The sequence below is a fragment of the Seriola aureovittata genome, chromosome 4, assembly GCF_021018895.1.
Source record: "Seriola aureovittata isolate HTS-2021-v1 ecotype China chromosome 4, ASM2101889v1, whole genome shotgun sequence".
NCBI lineage: Eukaryota > Metazoa > Chordata > Actinopteri > Carangiformes > Carangidae > Seriola > Seriola aureovittata.
The window spans coordinates 17,122,013-17,143,161 of NC_079367.1; the positions used below are offsets into that span (position 1 = coordinate 17,122,013).

The following is a 21,149-nucleotide window of genomic DNA, read 5'->3' on the forward strand; positions in this document are numbered from 1 at the left end:
ATGGCGAGGCATGAGATGAAATGATATAATTAAGCATAAAAATGCCAAAAAAAACGTCATAGTATAGTATGGCAAAAACGTCAAAAATACAGCATTAAATCATAAAAGGTTATAAAAATGTCATAGTATGGTCAGGCATCAAACAAGATAGTATAGTAAGGCATAAAAGGCCAAGAAACGGCAAAAAATATTATGGAAGAAAAATGCCAAAAAACGACATAGTTTAGTATGGAAAAAAATCGTCAAAAATACATCATAGCATATTAAGTCATAAAAGGTCATAAAAACGTCATAGTATGGTCAGGCATCAAACTAAATAGTATATTAAGGCATAAAATACCAAGAAACGGCAAAAAATTTAATGGAAGAAAAATGCCAAAAAACGGCATAGTATAGTATAGCATAAAATGTCAAAAATACAACATAGTATATTAAGGCATAAAATGTCATAAAATCGTCATAGGATGGCGAGGCATGAGATGAAATGATATAATTAGGCATAAAAATGCCAAAAAAAACGTCATAGTATAGTATGGCAAAAACGTCAAAAATACAGCATAGTATATTAAATCATAAAAGGTTATAAAAATGTCATAGTATGGTCAGGCATCAAACAAGATAGTATAGTAAGGCATAAAAGGCCAAGAAACGGCAAAAAATAGTATGGGAGAAAAATACCAAAAAACGAAATAGTATAGTATGGCAAAAAAAATGTTAAAAATACAACATAGAATATTAAGGTATAAAAGGTCATAAAAACGTCATAGTATGGCAAGGCATGCGATTAAATAATATGATCAGGCATAAAAATGCCAAAAAACGTCATAGTATAGTATGGCAAAAAAGGTAAAAAATACAACATAGTATATTAAATCATAAAAGGTTATAAAAATGTCATAGTATGGTCAAGCATCAAACAAGATAGTATAGTAAGGCATAAAATGCCAAGAAACGGCAAAACCTTTTATGGAGGAAAAATGCCAAAAAGGTAAAATTTTAAAACTACAACATAGTATATTAAATCATAAAAGGTTATAAAATCGTCATAGTATGGTCAGGCATCAAACGTGAAAGTACATTAAGCCATAAAATGCCAAGAAACGGCAAAAAATTTTATGGAAGAAAAATGCCAAAAAAAGAAATAGTATCGTATGGCATAAAATGTCAAAAATACAACATAGTATATTGAATCATAAAATGTCATAAAAACGTCATAGGATGGCAAGGCATGGGATGAAATAATATAATTAGGCATAAAAATGCCAGAAAACAGTAAAAAATAGTATGGCATAAAATGTCAAATATACAACATAGTATATTAAGCCATAAAATGTCATAAAATTGTCATAGTATGGTCAGGCATCAAACGTGAAAGCATATTAAGGCATAAAAGGCCCAGAAACGGCAAAAAATTTTATGGAAGAAAAAGGTCAAAAATACAACATAGTATATTAAGGCATAAAATGTCATAAAAGCGTCATAGTATGGCAAGGCATGAGATGAAATAATATAATTAGGCATAAAATGTCATATAAACGTCATAGTATGGTCAGGCATCAAATGAGATAGTATAGTAAGGCATAAAATGCCAAGAAACGGAAAAAAATTAATGGAAGAAAAATGCTAAAAAAACACATTATTGTATGGCATAAAATGTCAAAAACACAACATAGTATATTAAGGCATAAAAGGTCATAAAAACGTCTCAGTATGGCAAGGCATGAGATGAATTAATATAACTAGGCATAAAAAGGCCAAAAAACGACATAGTATAGTATGGCAAAAAACGTCAAAAATACATCATAGTATATTAAAGCATAAAAGGTCATAAAAACGTCATAGTATGGCAAGGCATGAGATGAAATGATATAATTAGGCATAAAAATGCCAAAAACGATATAGTATAGTATTGCATAAAATGATAAAAATACAACATAGTATATTAAATCATAAAAGGTTATAAAATCATCATAGTATGGTCAGGCATCAAACGTGAAAGTATATTAAGGCATAACAGGCCAAGAAACAGCAAAAAATTTATGGAAGAAAAATGCCAAAAAACGACATAGTATAATGGCATAAAATGTCAAAAATAAGACATACTATATTAAGGCTTAAAAATGTCAAACATCATAGTGTGGTAAGGCAACAAAACGTCATAGTGTAGTAAGGCATAAAAACGTCAAAAAATGTCATAGCAGAATAAGGCATAAAAACTTCATAGTACAGTAAGGCAAAAATTGTCAAATAACATCATAGTATAGTAAAAAATAAAAATGTTATAAAAACGTTGTAGCATAGTAAGAAATGTCAAAAAACGTCATATTATAATAAGGTACAAAAAATAAATGGTCATAGTAAAGTAAGGCAAAAAGTGTCAAAAACATCATAGTATAGTATGGCAAAAGAATTAAAAAAAAAACGTCATAGTATAGTAAGGCAAAAAAAATGTCATAGTATAGTAAGGCATAAAACCCCAAAAAACATCATAGTATAGTAGGGCGTAAAAAAAAAAAAAAAATCATAGTATAGTAAGGTAATATTTTTAAAAAAGTGATAGTATAATAAGTTAAAAGATATCAAAAAACGTCACAGTATGGTAAGGCAAAAAATGTAAAAAAAAAAAAACGTCATAGCATAGTAAGGCAATAAGTGTCAAAACATCATAGTATAGTAAGGCATTAAAACCGCAAAAAACATCATATTATATTAAGGCAAAAAAACATCACAGTGTGGTAAAGCAAAAACTGTCAAAAAACCTCATGGTATAGTAAGGCATAACAATAAAAAAAAAATCATAGGATAGTAAGGTGCAAAAATAAAATAAAAAAACGTCATAGTATAGTAAGTTAAAAAATCTCAAAAAACGTCCCAGTATGGTAAGGCAAAAAGTGTCAAAAACATCATAGTATAGTAAGGGAAAAAAAATCAAAAAACCTCACAGTATGGTAAGGTAAAAAATATCAAAAAACCTCAAAGTATAGTAAGGCAAAAAATGTCAAAAACTGTCATAGTATAGTAAGGAATAAAAATGTTTTAAAAAAATGTCAAAAAACATCATAGTTTAGTTATAAATAAAAAAAAACAAAAAAAAAACATCATAGTATAGTAAGGTACAAAAATGTTAAAAAACGTTATAGTATAGTAAGGTAAAAAAAAATTTAAAAAACGTTATAGTATAGTAAGGCAATAAGTGTCAAAAAACATCATAGTATAGTACGGCAAAAAAAAAGTCACAGTAAAGTAAGGCATAAAACCCCCAAAAAACATCATAGTTTAGTAATAAATAAAAAAAAATGAAAAAAACCATCATAGTATAGTAAGGTAAAAATAATATCAAAAAACCTCACAGTATGGTAAAGCAAAAAATGTCAAAAACGTCACAGTATATTAAGGCAAAAAAGATGTCATATTATAGTATGCATGAATTGTCAAAAAACATCACCATATAGTAAGTAAAAAAAACATCATAGTATAGTAAGGCAAAAAATGACAAAAAAAAGTCATAGTGTAGTAAGGCATAAAAACGTCAAAAAATGTCATGGCAGAGTAAGGCATAAAAACGTCATAGTACAGTAAGTCAAAAAGTGTCAAAAAACATCATAGTATAGTAAGGCATTAAAATGTTACAAAACCCCTTATATAGTAAGCTAAAAAATATCAAAAACGTCACAGTATAGTAATGCAAAACATGTCAAAAAACGTCATATTATAGTAAGGCAAAAAAACTTCATAGTGTAGTAAAGCAAAAAGTGCCAAAAAACATCATGGTATAGTAAGGCATATAGATTTAAAAAAGAATCATAGTATAGTAAGATACAAAAATTAAAAAAAAACGTGATAGTATAGTAAGTTAAAAGATATCAAAAAAGTCACAGTATGGTAAGGCAAAAAATGTAATAAAATGTCATAGTGTAGTAAGGAATAAAAACGTCAGAAAATGTCATAGTATGCCTTACTATACTATGACATCATAGTACAGTAAGGTAAAAAGTGTCAAAAAACATCATAGTATAGTAAGACAAAAAAAACGTCAAAGTGTAATAAGGCAAAAAGTGTCAAAAAATGTCATAGTATATTAAAGCAAAAAAAATGTCATAGTATAGTAAGCCAAAAAACGTCATAGTATATTAAGGCATGAAAACAGCCAAAAACGTCATACTATAGTGAGGCATAAAAATGTCAAAAAACTTCATAGCATAATAGGGCATGAAATGGAAAAAAAGTCATAGTATACTATGGCATAAAACCTCACAGTATAGTAAGGTATAAAAAATTCAAACAACTTCACAGTAAAGTAAGGCAAAAACTATCAAAAAACATCACAGTATAGTAAGACAAAAAATGTCAAAAAACATCACAGTATAGTAAGACAAAAAATTTCAAAAAATGTCATAGTATATTATGGCAAGAAAAATGTCATATGATAGTAAGGTCAAAAATATCAAAAAATATCACAGTATAGTAAGACAGAAAATGTCAAAAAACGTCCCAGTATAGCAAGGCAAAACTATCCTGTAAACATAACATATGATGATATTATAGTAAACTTTAAAGACATCATAGTATAATCAGGCATAAAACCTGATAGTATAATAAGGCAATAAATTTCAAAAAACATCAAAGTATAGCAAGGTATAAAAATGTTAAAAAACGTCATAGTATATTAAGGCAAGAAAAACGTCATAGTATAGTAAGGCAAAAAATGTCAAAAAAAGTGATATTATAGTCAGGCAAAAAAACACCATAGTATAGTAGGCACAAAAATGTAAAAAAAAACGCCACAGTATATTAAGGCAAGAAAAACGTTACGGTATAATAAGGCAAAAAATGTCAAAAAAACGTCATATCATAGTAAGGCAAAAAAACTTCACAGTATGGTAAGGCATAACATTTTTTAAAAACGTCATAGTATAGTAAGGTAAAAAATATCAACAAACGTCACAGTATAGTAAGGCAAAAAATGTCATAAAATGTCATAGTGTAGTAAGGCATAAAAACATCAAAAAACATCATAGTATAGCAAGGCATAAAAACTGGAAAAAAGACTTAGTATAGTAAGGCATGAAAACGGCCAAAAATGTCATAGTATATTAAGTCATAAAATGTTATAAAACATCATAGCATATTAAGGCATGAAAATATAAAAAAACGTCATAGTATAGTAAGGCATCAAAACGGCCAAAAACTTTATAGTATAGTAAGACATAAAAATGTCAAAAATCCTCGTGGTATGTTAAGGCATGAAAATACCAAAAAACGACATAGTATACTATGGCATAAAACATAGTATATCATAGTATAGTAAGGCAGAAAAATGCCCAAAAACGTCATAGTATAGTCACGCATAAAAAATTTTAAAAAAGTCATAGTATACTATGGCAGAAAACGTCATAGTATAGGTATAAAATTTAAAAAAAAAACATCATAGTATTTTAAGGCATGAAATTGTCATATTTTAGTAAGGCAGAAAAATGTAAAAAAAAAAAAAAAATCTGTCATATTATACTCAGGCATTAAACGTCAAAAAACATCATAGTATATTAAGGCTTGAAAATGTCAAAAAACTTCATAGTATAGCTAGGTATAAAAACTTCAAAAAATGTCATAGTATAATAAGTCATAAAAATGTCATAAAACAGTCATAGTATAGAAAAGCACAAAATGTCATAGTATAGTAAGGCATGAAAATGCCCAAAAACGTCATGGTATGTTAAGGCAGAAAAAATGCCCAAAAACGTCACGGTATAGTCAGGCATACAAATGTGGCCACGGGGGCCCTAATCAGCCACTTAGTTATCTTATGCTTTGAGCCGGCCTTTTTATTTGTGGAATTTGTTTGTATATTTGCAAATTTGTTTTGCATTTTCAAGATATTTATGTTTTTATTTTTGTTGTTTATTTTTTATCTTTTGCATTTGTGGAAGGTGTTTTACTTTTACAGATTACACATTTACCCACGGATTGTAGATCTGTTCACACGAACAAAAGGAGATTTGAAAACACTTGTACAGAAAACAAAATCTCCTAGATCTTAAATATGGAGAAATCATTCATCAAAATATTTACTCTCAGCAAATAATCAGCACAAGTAAAGGCCCCTACCTGTGACACAGCACCTCATGAGAAGTTGTCATATTTTTAGGATCATGTAAGCAAGGCCCAATATAATGTGTAAATGTTGTCAGAGTCAGTAGTTACTCACACTGCAGCAGGAATCAAAAGATGTACAAACTGTCCACACACAGATGCTGCACATGCATAATTTTTATAATGAGCTGCTCATGTGCAAGCATGTATGAATATATGAACTGAACAGAGCAGTGTGTGTGTGTGTGTGTGTGTGTGTGTGTGTGTGTGTGTGTGTGTGTGTGTGTGTGTGGGAGTGTTGGTGATGGGGGGCTTTGTCTGTGATAGCTATCGCTGACTGGGTTAGGGCGAAGGTCTGTGATATCTCCCAGCCATCGACACACAGTGTTGCTGTTGAGACTCACCTCAGAGTCACCCTCTGTTCCTCTCCTCCTCTCTCCTTCTCTCTCACTCTCCTCATCTCCTCCCACCTCTCCTTAGTTGATTCCCAGGGCGTTTCAGTGCAGTTGTGTTTCACATGCAGGGTGTGTCTGGATGGCTGCTGCAGTGTGACCAGCACCCCACCTCCTCCCCTCCAGCCTCTCTCCTCCCTCCTCAGCTTTCTCCCTTAGATCCTCTTCTACCCTTTCGCCCTCCAGTCCTTTATTTCTGGACTCCTCCTCACGTTCGTTTCTCCTCCCCTCCCTTCTCCCCTCCGTGGCTGCATTTGACTGCACAGGTCTGTTTGGCATGCAGGAGGCTCCTGAGGCCTGGCGCGTCTAAAGGGCAGGGCGCCCAGAGGCAGGAGACGCACCCTCACTGACAAACACCATCTACCCCAGACCCCGAGCAGCTACAGAAACCACAACACCAGCTACAGCGCCACGTCCAGGTCTAGTATCATACATCTCCTCAGCCTCACATCCACACACTCAGCCCTGAAAGTGGGAGCCATAACCTCTGCTTATTTTGAACGCAGATTGCTCATCTGCTCTCAGGTGTTAAATGCCATATGTACGGATCAAAGCATCTGCCTTGAGACCTACATTAAGAATGGATTGGCCTTCTCCTGGCTGAGAGGAGAAAGAGGAGATTGTTGGGAAACAATGACAAAGATGAAAATAGAGGAAGTAGCAGAGGAGGGGTGGAGGAAAGAGAGGGTTGGTGAGGTATAGTAAGCCCATACCAGGTGGAAGCTGTCTGGGTGTCTTCCTCCATCCCTCACTCTATTATTCCTACCCATATTTTTACTCTTTCAAATGCATTTACATGTGCTAAGGTATTTCCCCCGGGAGCGCGACTCCAATTCAGGAGGTAAGATAAGCCATCAAAGTCAGTGACAGAGAGGGCGTATGGGTGACTCACTGACAGGCTGAGTGGAAGACAGTCAGGAGAGCTGCCATGACTTGCGTGCGTGCACACACACACAAACACACACACACACACACACACACACACACACACACACACTCACACACATGCATATTGATACAACTAGTGCACAATAATTTCAAGTGTACAAGCAGCACCTTTACGTCGTTGTACAAAGACAGTACTCCACAAAAAAGAAGATATAAAGAGGAAACCAGAGGTTATTTTGCAGCTCCATTCACAGCACACACACACTTATACAGTACATACGGTTTTGCACGTACAATGGCATTTTCTCCCCAACAACTGCTCTTGTTTAGTATGCGCTTCCTTTGGTCTTGAGGAGGAATGATCCTCACTCTAATGAACTAGGGCCTGCCACTTGAATGTAAAACAGGATTTAACCCGTCTTCAATGTCAGAGCCCCTCCCTGGGGCTGCTTCAGACAACACACACACACACACACACACACACACACACACACACACACACACACACACACACACACACACACACACGTTCGCGCGCATGCACACGCAAATTCATGGAGATGCACACATGAGCAAACCACCAATGTACACACACACACACACACACACACACACACACACACACACATACACACATACACATGGTGATGCACGCCCGCATATACTTTTTCATAAGTGAGACACTCTCCATGTACTCTCTGTGCTTTGGTGTTCATTTTAGACCAATTTATGGCAACGTCTTTGTTGAATCCGACACACTCAAACGATGACCTGCTTCACGTCAGGAGTCGATCTCACCTGCTCCACACTTTACTTTTTTATTACGGATCAATAGTATGTGAGCTATAGTGTGCATCATAACTATTTGCAGTGACACAGACATCTTTTGATATTTATACTACCACTGACTTGTCCCTTGTGTTTGTTACTCCTGGCTGTGCGTGGTATGAATTCGTGCTGGTCTCACACATATATTAAAAGGCTGTATATGAATACGTGTTAAACATTGGATGTTTTGTGAAGTGGCATCTTAGTAACTAACAACTGTAGTGTGTGTAAATGTAAGTGAGGAGAAAACTATTTGAATCAGATATTAAACCTTAATTAACTATATAATAAATAAATAGAACCATGCAATTTCATAGGTCTTTATTGTTGAAATTATGTGTTGCACAGAAGCAAGAAAGAAACAACGTCTTCAGTTGTGCTCCTCTACTGGAATATTTTATTGTTATCATCATCTGTATCACTGTTTTTCTTTTTACATTTGTTCATTTTATTTGATGAGTGGGTGGAGTATTCACAAAGATGGCAGGATAACATTAGATTCACAGTGATGGGCAAGGGGTTAGCTATTTAATTAAAAACAAAAAACAAAAACATACACACTTGTACAAGCAACCGCACACACGCATTCATACGCACAAATTATACCATTAAACACCCGAGAACATGTGCGCTCACACATATATGTATGTGACAGCTACAGTATGGGTGTGTAGTGCACATCGGATCGGAACAATTAGAAATGTCTCTTCTTTTTTTTCCCGTCTGACATCAGAACATCTGAGATCTCCACATAAACCGAGCCCTCAGATCAGACACTGAACCATGACTCTAAATACGGGAGAATTCTTATTCACATTCTGAAGACTTGTTTTTCTTCAGGTTTTATACATTTCAGTTTGAAGGAATTTATTCAAAAAGTGCTAGAGAATTATGTGTTGTTTAATTCATTTATTACTATTGTTAAAAATGTGAATCCTCACATTTTTTTTAATACTTTTGTCTGCATTTGGCAAAAAGGGTCAATGTTTTAAATGTTAAATATTACATTTTGTAATGAAAATTGTTTGAGTATATCACCAAATTGTTTGTGACTCACTTCAGATCAAATGGGAGATTAAATATTTTGAGCACTAATTTAAAAAAAGTGTTTTGTTTTTACCGTCCTGAGAGGAAGTCCAATCAAACAGTGTGAAACTGAAATTTCAAGTGTTTCATATTTCCACTTTTTCATTTAAAACTTTATCTCCATTTGACTGAATTGAACTGAAACCAGTATCAGAGTAATTCAGGTTGTTTTTTATTGACCTTTAATGGTCATCTTTTAATGACCACATGTAGTCTGTTTATTTTACCTGCCTTTTTAAATGAGCATTTATCCCCTCTACTACACTGTGGTCAGGCTGTGGTATTAGCGACCACTCTTGCATTGTTTTCTGTTTTAACAGGATCACACAGCGAGTGTTAAGTGATGAAGTGCTTTGAGTTCACACCAGAACAAATTCCAGTAAGTGCTCCGAAAAACACAGAGGTTTAAATGATAATAAAACACGTCTGTCCAACACCATTTCCCCTCCTAAAAACATTTTCAGAAATATTTTTTTTAGAGAATAATAAAAAAAAAGTATTTGGATGATATTGTGCATCCAATAAAACAATGTTATTTTGTCTGTCTAGACACATTTTTTCACACGATTTTCCCATCTGTTTTATCTGGTTCAAAAATCAATAAAAACCTTAAAAAAATTAAAAAAACAAGAATATGGCTTTCATACACAAACACAATCGCAGCATCATACAGAATATACTATAATTAATACTCAGTTAAACAAATGAACTTCCTATAATCAAACAACAGAAATAACATCCAGTCTGCATTGCATTTTCTTCCCTTATATATAATGGAATGTCTGGGATTATTCATATTTTTGTCCCAACAGTGTGCTTTAAGTATGGCTGACTGATGAATACTTGGATTTATTATTATTATCATTATTATTATTATTATTATTATCATCATTTTGAATCTCAATACAAAAACACCAGAGGGCTGGCTCCATCTATTTCACGGGAAACCCTATAATCAAATTCTCACCTGGATCTCAGTGTAAGAGATGATTTGTATAATACTGCAATAATAAAAATTTATTTCCAAAGTCACTCTCATTCCTACAGACATGTGTCCATCTCTTTCTACTGTCTTTAGGGTTAATTGGGTTAATTGGGGTGACAGTGAGGAGGGTGTGAGCTGAGGGTCTTTATGGTTTTGTCTCTATATACAATATGGCTTCTCTGAGTGGAAGAGACACAGAAATCAACACAGTCATCTAGAGAAAGACACAGAGCAGAGTTCATTATTGTTGTAGAGAAGGAAAGTCTTGAGGGACAACCAGTCAAAAGTTTCCATGTCCCATTTTCTTTGAGAATCACTGTCACTTGTCCACAATAGGCAGACACAATAATTCCCTATGGCAGCGACTTGTCACATACTTTAGATCTCAGTTATTCAACTCATTGTCCAATTAGTAACGTCCTTAGAGGCTTAATGTCCTGCCACTTCTGTCTGTCCTGCCCTTTTCAATGTCTTTCTTTCTGTCCTGTCACCCCGCTCCATCCTTCATTTTTATCTTCTCCTCTCACCCCCTCCCTTTTGACTCTCAGTCCTCCTCGGAGCCTGCAGCCCCCCTCAGTCCATTCATACAGAAGGGCAGGCCGGAGGAGAAAGGGCTGTCAGACGGGGAGAAACCACTGAAGGGTGGCAGGCCGGCCAGCCGCTGTAGGTGGGGAAAGAAGGCAGGCGGGGGTCCCTTGTGGTGGTCCGAGCGTAGCTGCAGGCCATCGCTGTGTCCTGCGCTGTGGTGGTGGGAGGGAGGCAGCTCAGGTGGAGCGTAGCGGATAGTGCTGGGGGCGTAGAGGCTCTGCGGGCCCTGTGGGCCAAGGGCAAGGGGGTGGAAGAGGACCCGCCCCGCAGCACCGCCTGCAGCCAGTCTCTGGAGCAGCTCAAAGTCAGGAGCACCACCTCCACCACCGCTGCCCCGACTGACCACCCCTGACACAACCCTCTCCTCGCGGGGCAGCGGGGAGGACACGGACATGGCGGGGGACAAAGCAGGGGACGGGGGAGTGAACAAACCTTTTGGAGGGGCTTCACTGCTGGAGGAAGAGTCGGGGATCGGGGTGGTGGGGCTGTCGCCGTTGAGACTGCTGGAGGGTGTGTGTGCATGTGAGGGTTGGGGCTGGGTGGTGTGCGAGGTGGAGGTTTGTGTGTGTGACCCCCAGCGCCCCCCGGTGGTCAGGGAGTCATGTTCAGTCTTGATGCTGGGGCTGCCAGACAGGGGAGAGGGGGTCACTACACTCTTCAGCTGCTGGATCACAGCCCGGCCGTTGTGCGCCCTCCCTCCTCTCTCCCCTCTAGTTGGGGTGTCTCCCCCCCTACTCTGTTTACCTCCTCCCCCACCGTCTTCTTGTTTCAGTCTGTCACTGTCTCCCCCCTGGTCCCACTCTGTTTCTTCCTCCTCCTCCCCATCACTTTCGCTCGCCAGGTCTGAGGAGGCTGATACGCTCTCCTCGGTGTGACGGAGCTCCTCCAGTCTGCGACGGGTTTCGGGAGGAGCTCCCTCAGGGTCGGACCTCAGCAGGCGCTTCCTCCTTTCCTCTGATTGGATGGCAGCGGCAGAGAATTTCTCTCTACCTTTAGTGTCATGGTCACTCTTCCCCAATGAGCCCTTCACTGGCTGCGAGCCTGAGGGGGAAGGGAGACTTTTATGATAAGGAGACACATAGGCAGGTGTTTCATTGTGTCAGTGGGCATCATGGGAAGGTAGTAATGTATGTGTAGCATCCTACCTCTGGCCTGGGGGGAGCTGTCGGTGGGAGAGGAGCTAACCCGAAGTCTCTCTGCTCTTACGCTCTCTGGTAGCTGCAGTAGATCCAGGGGAGTGTCGGGCAACTCTGTTCGACTGGATGGATAAATGGATGGGAAGATGGATAAATGAGAAAATGGGAAAGGAGACAGGGAGGGAGAAAAGGTGGACGTATACACAAATGATCATCTACCACTTAAAGCCACTTACAGCCTTAAAAAAAACACTAGAGCAGTGCTGATTTCAGTGAATACTTAGCGATGGAAACAACATATAATCAGCCTAATAACAACCTCCAATAGCCAAACTGCCTCACACCCTTCTAACCTCCACCTAACACACACTCGGTTCTCCAAACAACAGCCTTACAACACATACACATGCAAACAGACACATAGGCAGACCCCGCCCTTTAAGACACACACAAACACACACACACACACACAGAAAAAAAAACACACACACACACACTATGCCCCATTCAGCAGCCCACCTATACACAGTTAAGCCCAGACAAGGAGGAGGCTGTTGGAGAAGTTAATGAGCTCTTGTAATTACAGCACTAATTAACTAAAACACCATTCAGCCCCAAAATTCTGACATCCATTTGTTGTAATTATATAGCTTCAGTCCAATTAGCATTGAAATTCAGCCTACTCCTCTTGTTTTTGTCTGACTGCTCTGTCGCTGTGCGCACATTTGTGTTTGTGCGGGCATGTGTGTGTACAATGTGTGAGCATATTTGCATCAGTGTCTGAGTGAGTACGTGTGTGTGTATATACAAGAGGGAAATAAGGGAAAAGCATATTTTTCGAGGTTACCTGCAGTTGTTGTGTCCGTGGTGAAAATAAAATAAAGCCTTAAACAGAGGTAATACTACATTAAGGCAACGAGGGTAATTTAAACTAAAGCACAAACCAAGAGGACATATTAAATAGTGACTAAGTAGCGGTGTATTGCTGTTTACAGACAGATGAACAATGTTAGAGCAGCTGAAAAACTACTCACTCTAGTCTCTAGTTCTTTCAAGTTTGATTAATTCTTTTTCACTGTGTGTAATAAACAAAATAAATTGAACATTTGACTGGACAATAGAGAAAGTTAAGTTTTAAAAAAATTTAAAAAATGAAACTGCCCATCATAAAATTATACGCTGCGAAATCTTATGTCGTATCATTATTGAATTACTTTGAAAAAATGTAAGAACTTGCCATTCAAGAATTGTCAGCAATAACATAAAGTGGGATTCACAGACTCTTTCTGTATTTAGGGGAAAAAAACTCAGATTTATTTAAACTCTACAAAACATACCATTTGAAGATGACTAAGACTATTACATTATGTCAAAATATTTACTAAAATTAAAAAACTATCATGAATATTTGTATAAAACTTTTAAATAACTATTAACTTCAACAGGCCCTGGTATTGCGCTTTACTTTACGACGTCACTATTTTGAAAGTATCGCCTTCAGTTTTCTCAAATGTTGGAGGGAATCAAACTCTTCCAATAATCCCTCTGCATTTCATCATCTATCCCTTCAAAGGATCTCAGCACACAGTGTGGTGCCTGCACATTTAAACTTGGTTTATATCAGCATGCCTCCTGGAGGACAGATTGTGACTCCGCTGCAGTTGTACTAACCTCAGGACATAGTTGACCCAGATGACGTTGCGTTCGTGGGGGGCTTTGTGGTTGATGGAGACAGTGGCAGTGGACTGGATCCACAGGTAGCCTCCTCTCCTCTGGAGCCAGCGATAGTAACCCGTCACTACCTGGCCTTTCCTCAGCACTGGGAGGAGAGCGGTGGATGATGGAGAGGAGGGGAGAGGATGAGGAGAGGATGAAGATGAGGAGAGGAGAGGAAGACAGTAAAGAAGCCCGTTATTAGTTTGACAGTTCACGATGATAGCAGCAGAGGGCGCCTATCACAACAGGACTGAATGAGATTTCAACAGGCTCCCCTCGCCCGCAGACAATGTGTAGTAGGAGGGGAGTGGGGATCAGTTTCATACATAACATCTGCCTATGGATGTGACTCACAGTCTTCATGGCTTTGCCGAAGGTTTTCCAGGTCCTCTACATGGATGAAGTGGTAGCAGGTGTGACCTACCACCTCTGCTGGGGTCAGATCCATGTACTCTGAGATCCTGTACGGAAAAGCCACAAACAAGAAACAAACATATTTGTTTACTAAACAGAAACAGATGAGTTTTCTAAAAGCACCAACTGGCAGATTGCTCTGCCAACTGCTGGTGAAAAAAAAAAAGACATTCCTCTGACCTCATCTATACCCAAAACCTTTACCTGTTCTCACAATATGTGACCTGTAGGTCCATGTTCACTCGGAAGACAAACATGTGGCTCTCCATGCGGACTTCATTAAGCGTGGAGGGCGGAAGTGTGTGCGCCAGTGCCACCAGACCCATCGGTCGACGCATTGAACGCGTGGAGCCCGGCACCAGCGCGGGGCGGCAGCGGATTCGTCCTGTCACGTGGATCACCTGACAAACAGAGGAAAACAGTATGTATTCCTTATACACATTTAGAATAAGGATAAAATAAGAATATGGTGGAATTTGAATCGGTTGATGCCTTGTGAGACAGTTACACAATCCAGGATGAAGAAAATAACAGTAACAATAAGAGGAACTCAGATATATAATATTCACCAATATACATTTTACATAAACACAATACAAAGACAAATTCTAAGCTAAAAGATGCAGCAGCACCGGTGTTACAGCAGTGAGTGCAGTAAATTGTCTGTTATATGCAGCGGTCCAGTGTGAAATAAGGTCACAGCCATAAAACACGGTGAAAACGACCACCTTGACAGTGCTATGAAACACGGGCAGCGCAAAACAAAATGACAAGGGTCTGCTTGTTATTTTACCAGCCCAAGAACAAGCAGGTGAATGCTAACGCATGCATAATACAAGGTATGTTTTCAAATCATGATAAATTCTTTTCTCACACATTCAGTACCTTGTATCCAGAGGACTTGACATGCAGGCCTCTTTTGGTGAGCGTGGACTTCATGCGGATGAAGAAACCGCGATCAGGAGGCTCGTCAGCAGGAGAGTGAGGACTAGACGGAGCTGTTGAGGATGAGAGAAGAGGGGGATAAAACAAAACTCACTTATTTTTATTTATTATTTTCTTGTTTTGATGATGCAAACTGAGTTCAGTGAATATAACGAAAATGATCTTTTTTCTTATATTTTTCTTTCAGTTTTCTCTCTATGTATTGACAGGATAATCAGTACCGGGCTCAGGGGTACCAGCCAGGGAGGAGGTGGATGCGGAGCTGGAAGCGCTCTCAGGGGCCGTGTGGCAGCCGGCCTCGGCCCTAAGATGCGGCCTGATTCCCAGCCGCTCCGCCATCTCGACGTGGTCCGCTGGGTGGATGTAGTCGAACACACTGCTGCCGGTCAGCTCCACCTGAGGAGAAACACATACACTGATCAAAAACAGAAGCTTAGAGCACAAATACGTACACATGAGCACGCACGCACGCACGCACGCACGCACGCGCACGCACGCACACGCACACACACACAAACACACACACACACACACACACACACACACACACACACACACACACACACACACAAACACACACACACACACACACAGAGGAAAAATCAATAGATGTTATGACAGGAAAATAAAAGCGCTGCTCTGGGTTACAACTCAACAAGGAGTGTGGAGGTTGTAAGACATTCCCACACACACACACACACACACACACACACACACGAACACATTTAAGTCCAGTCTCAGAGGACTGAGTGACTACAGTATTACACAAATAAAACCAGGGGAGATAAAAATCAATTGTATTTGCTGATTAAAAACAGGTGAACTCCAAGTATCTCCAAAGGTCACATTACTATTCTTCTTCTTATTCACAGTGTCCCTCCCTGCTCCTTCATTCAGTTACAGTCTATCCCAGCAGGCATAAAGAGCAGTGCAACAGCTCTATATGATCCTATCATCATAATGCATCATAGTCGCATCTCTAATCATTTAAAGGTAATAATGGCTCTGCTCTTGCATGGCATCCATAAAAGCAGCACAATCGGAGCAGGTGTGATTCCATCTGAAGCTGTATAAATGAGTGTGTGTGTGTGTGTGTGTGTGTGTGGGGGGGGGGGGGGGGGGGGTAGGTGAGAGCATGCATGCTTACACACATGTATGCAGCTTCTATTACATCTGTGAATGAGTGTGTGTGTCCTTGCATGTGTGTGCCAATACCATTCCATCTGATAAAGCCGTGGCTGCAGCAGCCTCACACCCTTGTCTGTAGGACACAGCCATTTATTACCGGATTAGAGCCATTTACTGCAGGCTTTATGGGAGCTTCAGCAGGCCCTCAAGGACATCACAGCCGAGGAGATGAAGAAGGGGAACGGGGAAGGTGGGAGCGGCGGAATGAGAGCGATGCACGATGGGTGAACAGAGAGGGGAAAAGATGGAGGAAACCCCACCGTTTGAGGGAGGATAAGAGAAGGGATAGAGGTTCTTAGTCCCAGACATGCAGGGCTTAATCTCTTGGGGTATGCCCTGTTTTTTTTTTTGATGGCATTTTACCACCTGTAATAAAGATATTATGAACACTAGATCTGATAGGCACCATATGGACTAATTTTCCTCCATACTGAAAAAATGTGTTACGATCAGACATTGAAAACAACTGTAAACGGCTATTCTGCTGACATATGTACTTATGCATATTTAGGATTTTTTTTGCCTTTACTTGGTCGTGACAGTAAGAGATAAAAACAATAAATACAGGGAAAGAGAGGTGTACAATATCCCAAAAAAGGTTCTTGGATGGAAGACGTTGCAGTCATATCACATATATCTTAACCGTTGGGCCACTGCACAACCCAATATATGTTTACAGCCCAAAAAGTGAACTGAACTGAACATAAAGTGCACATGAGATATATGGTCAAAATCGTATATAACGGTTTCAAGAAAATAGGTGAAATGAAAATGATTATTTTCCATGTTCTTGTTATACACTAAACATATGCTATAGACATTTTTTTAAGTGTTTCTATAATAAAATTCTTCCTGTAAAGCTGTTTAAAATATTTTTAGTGACTTCTCTTGAGCTTGGGGGGAGACCAACACACCAACAGTCACTGTCTTTTAGCTCCGTTTTTGGTCTCTACCAACTCATGAAGTAAACATCTGGCTCTTTAGCTGCTAAATGCTCCACGATGTTCACCAGCTACTGCTTTTTTTGGAAGGTGACGCCATCAGAGCGGCGAGAGTGAACTAAAACGGCGGCTGAACAATGCTCTGGAACTTGCTGGAAAACTTCTTAAAGCTGAGGGCAGCTGCAGATTCAAGTGATAATTCTCTGTTTATCACGCGTTTGATACACTCATTTGATATAATTTCATAATGCAGATCCACATTAATTTGCATGAAGTTCTTTTGGCAGTTATTAAACATCATCAATTGAAGTTGATGAGTGCAAGAAAAAAGTCAAAATTAAGAAAAATTATATCAATTTCATTTTACATTCTATAAAATGTCATTTAAATGTACTGGTCCATGATGTTGGTGGCCTTAAAAATAAATAGCCTATGTATTAAAGGGGCAACATGGAAAGCTTAACAACATCTGAATATACAGGATAAGTGGGTTTTTTCTCTGGTCGCTCTTCTCTTGACTATGCAGATATAACGTCAGCAGTGTAATTATTAGGTGCTGGATTTTTCTGCGGCATTCCTTTTGATTCTGACATCAAAACTGACTCATTCATTAATGTTTAAAAATTAAGAGTTTGCGTCGTGGCTTTAAGAGGCTGGATATTTGAAAAGTAAATGGACTGGGGTTGCTTTCTAAAACTTCATCTCTGGATGAACATTGCATCGGGCATCTTTTATTACTGATTACACCAAGATGTCTGTCCGTCTGTCTGTCTATCTATCCCATCTATTTGTCTGGGGTTAAGGTGTCTGTATTTCATAAATAGCAATTCTTCTGCAAAGGGAATTCTTGTCATTTTTAAACAAGGGCTAAATTTACCTCTGCTCAGAACACTGGACCAGCCATCTGAAAGAGACACAATCCCCTGGCCCTGTGGTATTGGAAAACAAGGTAGAGAGACAAACAGGTCCTTATGGGCTTTACCGGGCTTAAGACCTATCCGAATAATATCACTCCATCACAGGCAGGAGGGAGGGAGTGAAAAAAGATCAGACAGAAATGAGAAGATGAGAAAGAGAAGGAGCGATTGAGAGGATGAGTCAGGCTCAGACATAAAAACAGGTATAGAATGTGGCGCGAAGGGAGACGTGAGGAGAGACCGAGATCATTCAAATCTCTCCGAGAGTGCGTGTGCGTGTGTGTGTGTGTGTGTGTGTGAGACTGTGTGCGTATGCAAGTGCGCGCCATGCCTCTGTTTCTCTGCGTATGCGACTAGACTGTCTGTTTTTGTCTCCGTGCGTCACTGTGTGTCAATGTTTGTGTGAGTAGTTGTCTGTCAGTGCATCTGCATGAACCTGTGTGTGTGTGTGTGTGCGTTTGTGTGTGCGTTTGTGTGTGTGTAGGCAGACATGCACGTACATGTATGTATGGTGGTGTGGTGGGGATGGGGGAGTAGGAGGAGGGCAGTGAGCAGGGGAAGGAGAGACATGATATAAATAATAGCAGGGGGCTTTAATATGTATGAGGCATCCGGGCAGTGGTCCACAACACACTCTCAGCCCTCAGCCCTCACTGACTGATGGGAGAGGAGAGAGGGAGGGAGGGAGGGGGAGAGGGAAGGAGGGAGGGGGGAGCGGGGGCTGCATACTAACCATTCCCAGATCAATTCTCTCCTCCCTCAATCTACCATCCTTCCTCCCTTCTCTTTACCCCATTTATCCCTTTCCTTTCTCCTCCCTGCCCCTACTCTTACTTCTCCATCCTTTCCATCTCTCCTCCCTCCAATTCTTCATTTTTTCCAGTCTTTGTCTTCACTTCCACAGCTCCATCCATCCTTCTCTAGCTTCCTCTCCCCCTCATTTGCTATGTGGCGTTCCCAGGTTTATCCCCGTGCTTCTGGCCTGGAGACCCGGTGAGAAGTAAAATGATACCTGCAGGCGCCAGGGGAGTAGGCGGCAGGCTGTGCCCTTGGTCAAGGTGTCTGACCTGGGCTAAGCCGGCTAAGCAACCCCCCTGTCTGGGGAGCAGCCCGGGGTGTAAGCCAGGGCAGAGGGGTCAGACAGGGGGGACAGGAGACGGCAGGGCAGGGGCGGTCCACAGGGGCGACATGCCCTCCAAAACAAACCACAAGTTACACTTTTTCACTCAGAACATCATTTGTTTGTCTGTCCTTCCTCTCTCCCCTGTGTCTGCCTCCACTTGTCAACAAAGTATATCCAAGTGTTTTTGTCCTCTCCATCCCACCTTTCCTTTCTCTCTTTTTGTGTGTTTTTCATTCTCACCGTTTGTGTCCATAAACACACTATAAACTCTCTCTCATATATCCTCTAAGTCACTCTATCTGCCCTTTCTGGCTGGCATAAAAGCCCTCCATCCCCGCCCACTCTCATCTCTTCGGGAAGGTAAATGTGGCGTTGTATGTTCAAGGTTTTGAACGTAATCTTCGATCATAAATAATTTCATTAGAATGCTGATGGCTTAGGCCCCTGTTTGAGTAGATGTGATGGGTTAGGCCATCTGCTCAGCTGATAAGAACAGCTCTGTTTTATTAGCATCTCCACCAAAGCCTCGGCTGTCTTGTTTACCTAGGCAATCCCAAGGCGAATTTCATTCCTACTGCACATTTAAACTCTATTTACACACTCAGACTCTCTCTCTCCTCTTTACCACTGTCTCTCTTTCTCTCTCCCATTGCTCTCTTTTATTTTCTTTCCCTCTCGTAATTGTCTGTCTGGTTCTCTTTATTTCTCCGTGTCTCCCTTTTTGTTCCGTTTTCTAGCTTCTACAGCTCTATCTTACTGTTTGACTATTTGTCATTTCTTTTTTTTTTTGCCACTATATTTTTTTATCTCCATGTGTGAGTGTGCATGTGTGCATTACTTGCATATGTGTCTTTGCAAAATGAAAACTCTTGTCCTTATCTTACATACAAATTGAATTCACGTCAGCTTAAAGGATAGGTTTTGGATTTTTTCACGCTTGTCATATGTAATACAACACTCACATGCCCATATGTATGCCCATATGGCCAATGTATTCATTCTTCCTCTCCACATTAGCTGTGAACTAATCTCTTTCTAATGTGACTCCACTGTTAAGCTGGATTTACGGTTCCGCACCTCCGTCAGGGCAAATGGTGGAAACGGAGATGCCACATGGAGATTGCAAAAACTATGATGAGGCCACACGAGCTGCTTGTGTTTCCTGTGCCGGTGGCGATCGGTGATAGTGAGTGAAACATTAAAGAGCAACTTAACACCCCCTGAAAATCTTTTTTTTGCTGATTCCTAGTGTTTTACCTTTGCCCCTTGCTGCAGTGACACACAGGTGTACTCCATGACCAAGTACAAGGTTCACTTTTGACCAACCGCAACCAGCAGGGCTGCAAGGTGTCATACTGGGCTTCAAACGTTTAACTAAAGAGGACAAAATAGCTGCAGGTGTTTAGTTACTCTTTAAGGAAGCTGAAGAAAGACATTGTAAACTTTTCTTTTTTTGCAACTACAAACCTGCTTGCTGTGATTTCTACTCCACATCATAGGGATTGAAAGAGTGTAAAAATGATCTCATGCAGTCTCCTCCCCAGTAATGAGACAAAGTGACTGTGGGTATATAATTACGGAACCATGTGGCCTGTATAATACATGCATGTACAATATATCAATCTGGTGTTGCATCGGTACCATCAATGGTAGAAATGCATGGTGCAACTTTAAATCTTGTGTAGGTATCTATGGCGGGCTCGTGATAATCCATTGTGTCAAGTGTAAATTAGTCTTTATTATATCCCTTAGTCTGTGCAAAAATGCAGCTGAAAATATTATGAGGCTTCATGAGTCTAAGTTAGACGACTCAAGTTCACTCGGTCCTTGTAGTCACATAATGTCTGCGTCT

General features: G+C 39.5%; 1 protein-coding gene across 2 annotated transcripts in view; it reads right to left on the reverse strand.

Moving 5' to 3' along the window:
- Positions 1 to 8,564: 8,564 nt before the first annotated feature.
- npas1 (neuronal PAS domain protein 1) overlaps positions 8,565 to 21,149 on the reverse strand; it is a 64,099-nt gene continuing 51,514 nt past the window's right edge. For both annotated transcript variants that reach the window (XM_056374903.1, XM_056374904.1), the window contains 7 exons: positions 15,350 to 15,524; positions 15,069 to 15,181; positions 14,388 to 14,584; positions 14,124 to 14,230; positions 13,725 to 13,872; positions 12,063 to 12,175; positions 8,565 to 11,958 (listed from right to left, as the gene is read on the reverse strand). In XM_056374903.1, coding sequence (XP_056230878.1) covers positions 10,874 to 11,958; positions 12,063 to 12,175; positions 13,725 to 13,872; positions 14,124 to 14,230; positions 14,388 to 14,584; positions 15,069 to 15,181; positions 15,350 to 15,524 — 1,938 coding nt within the window. In that variant the 3' untranslated portion in view covers positions 8,565 to 10,873. The remainder of the gene's footprint in view (positions 11,959 to 12,062; positions 12,176 to 13,724; positions 13,873 to 14,123; positions 14,231 to 14,387; positions 14,585 to 15,068; positions 15,182 to 15,349; positions 15,525 to 21,149) is intronic.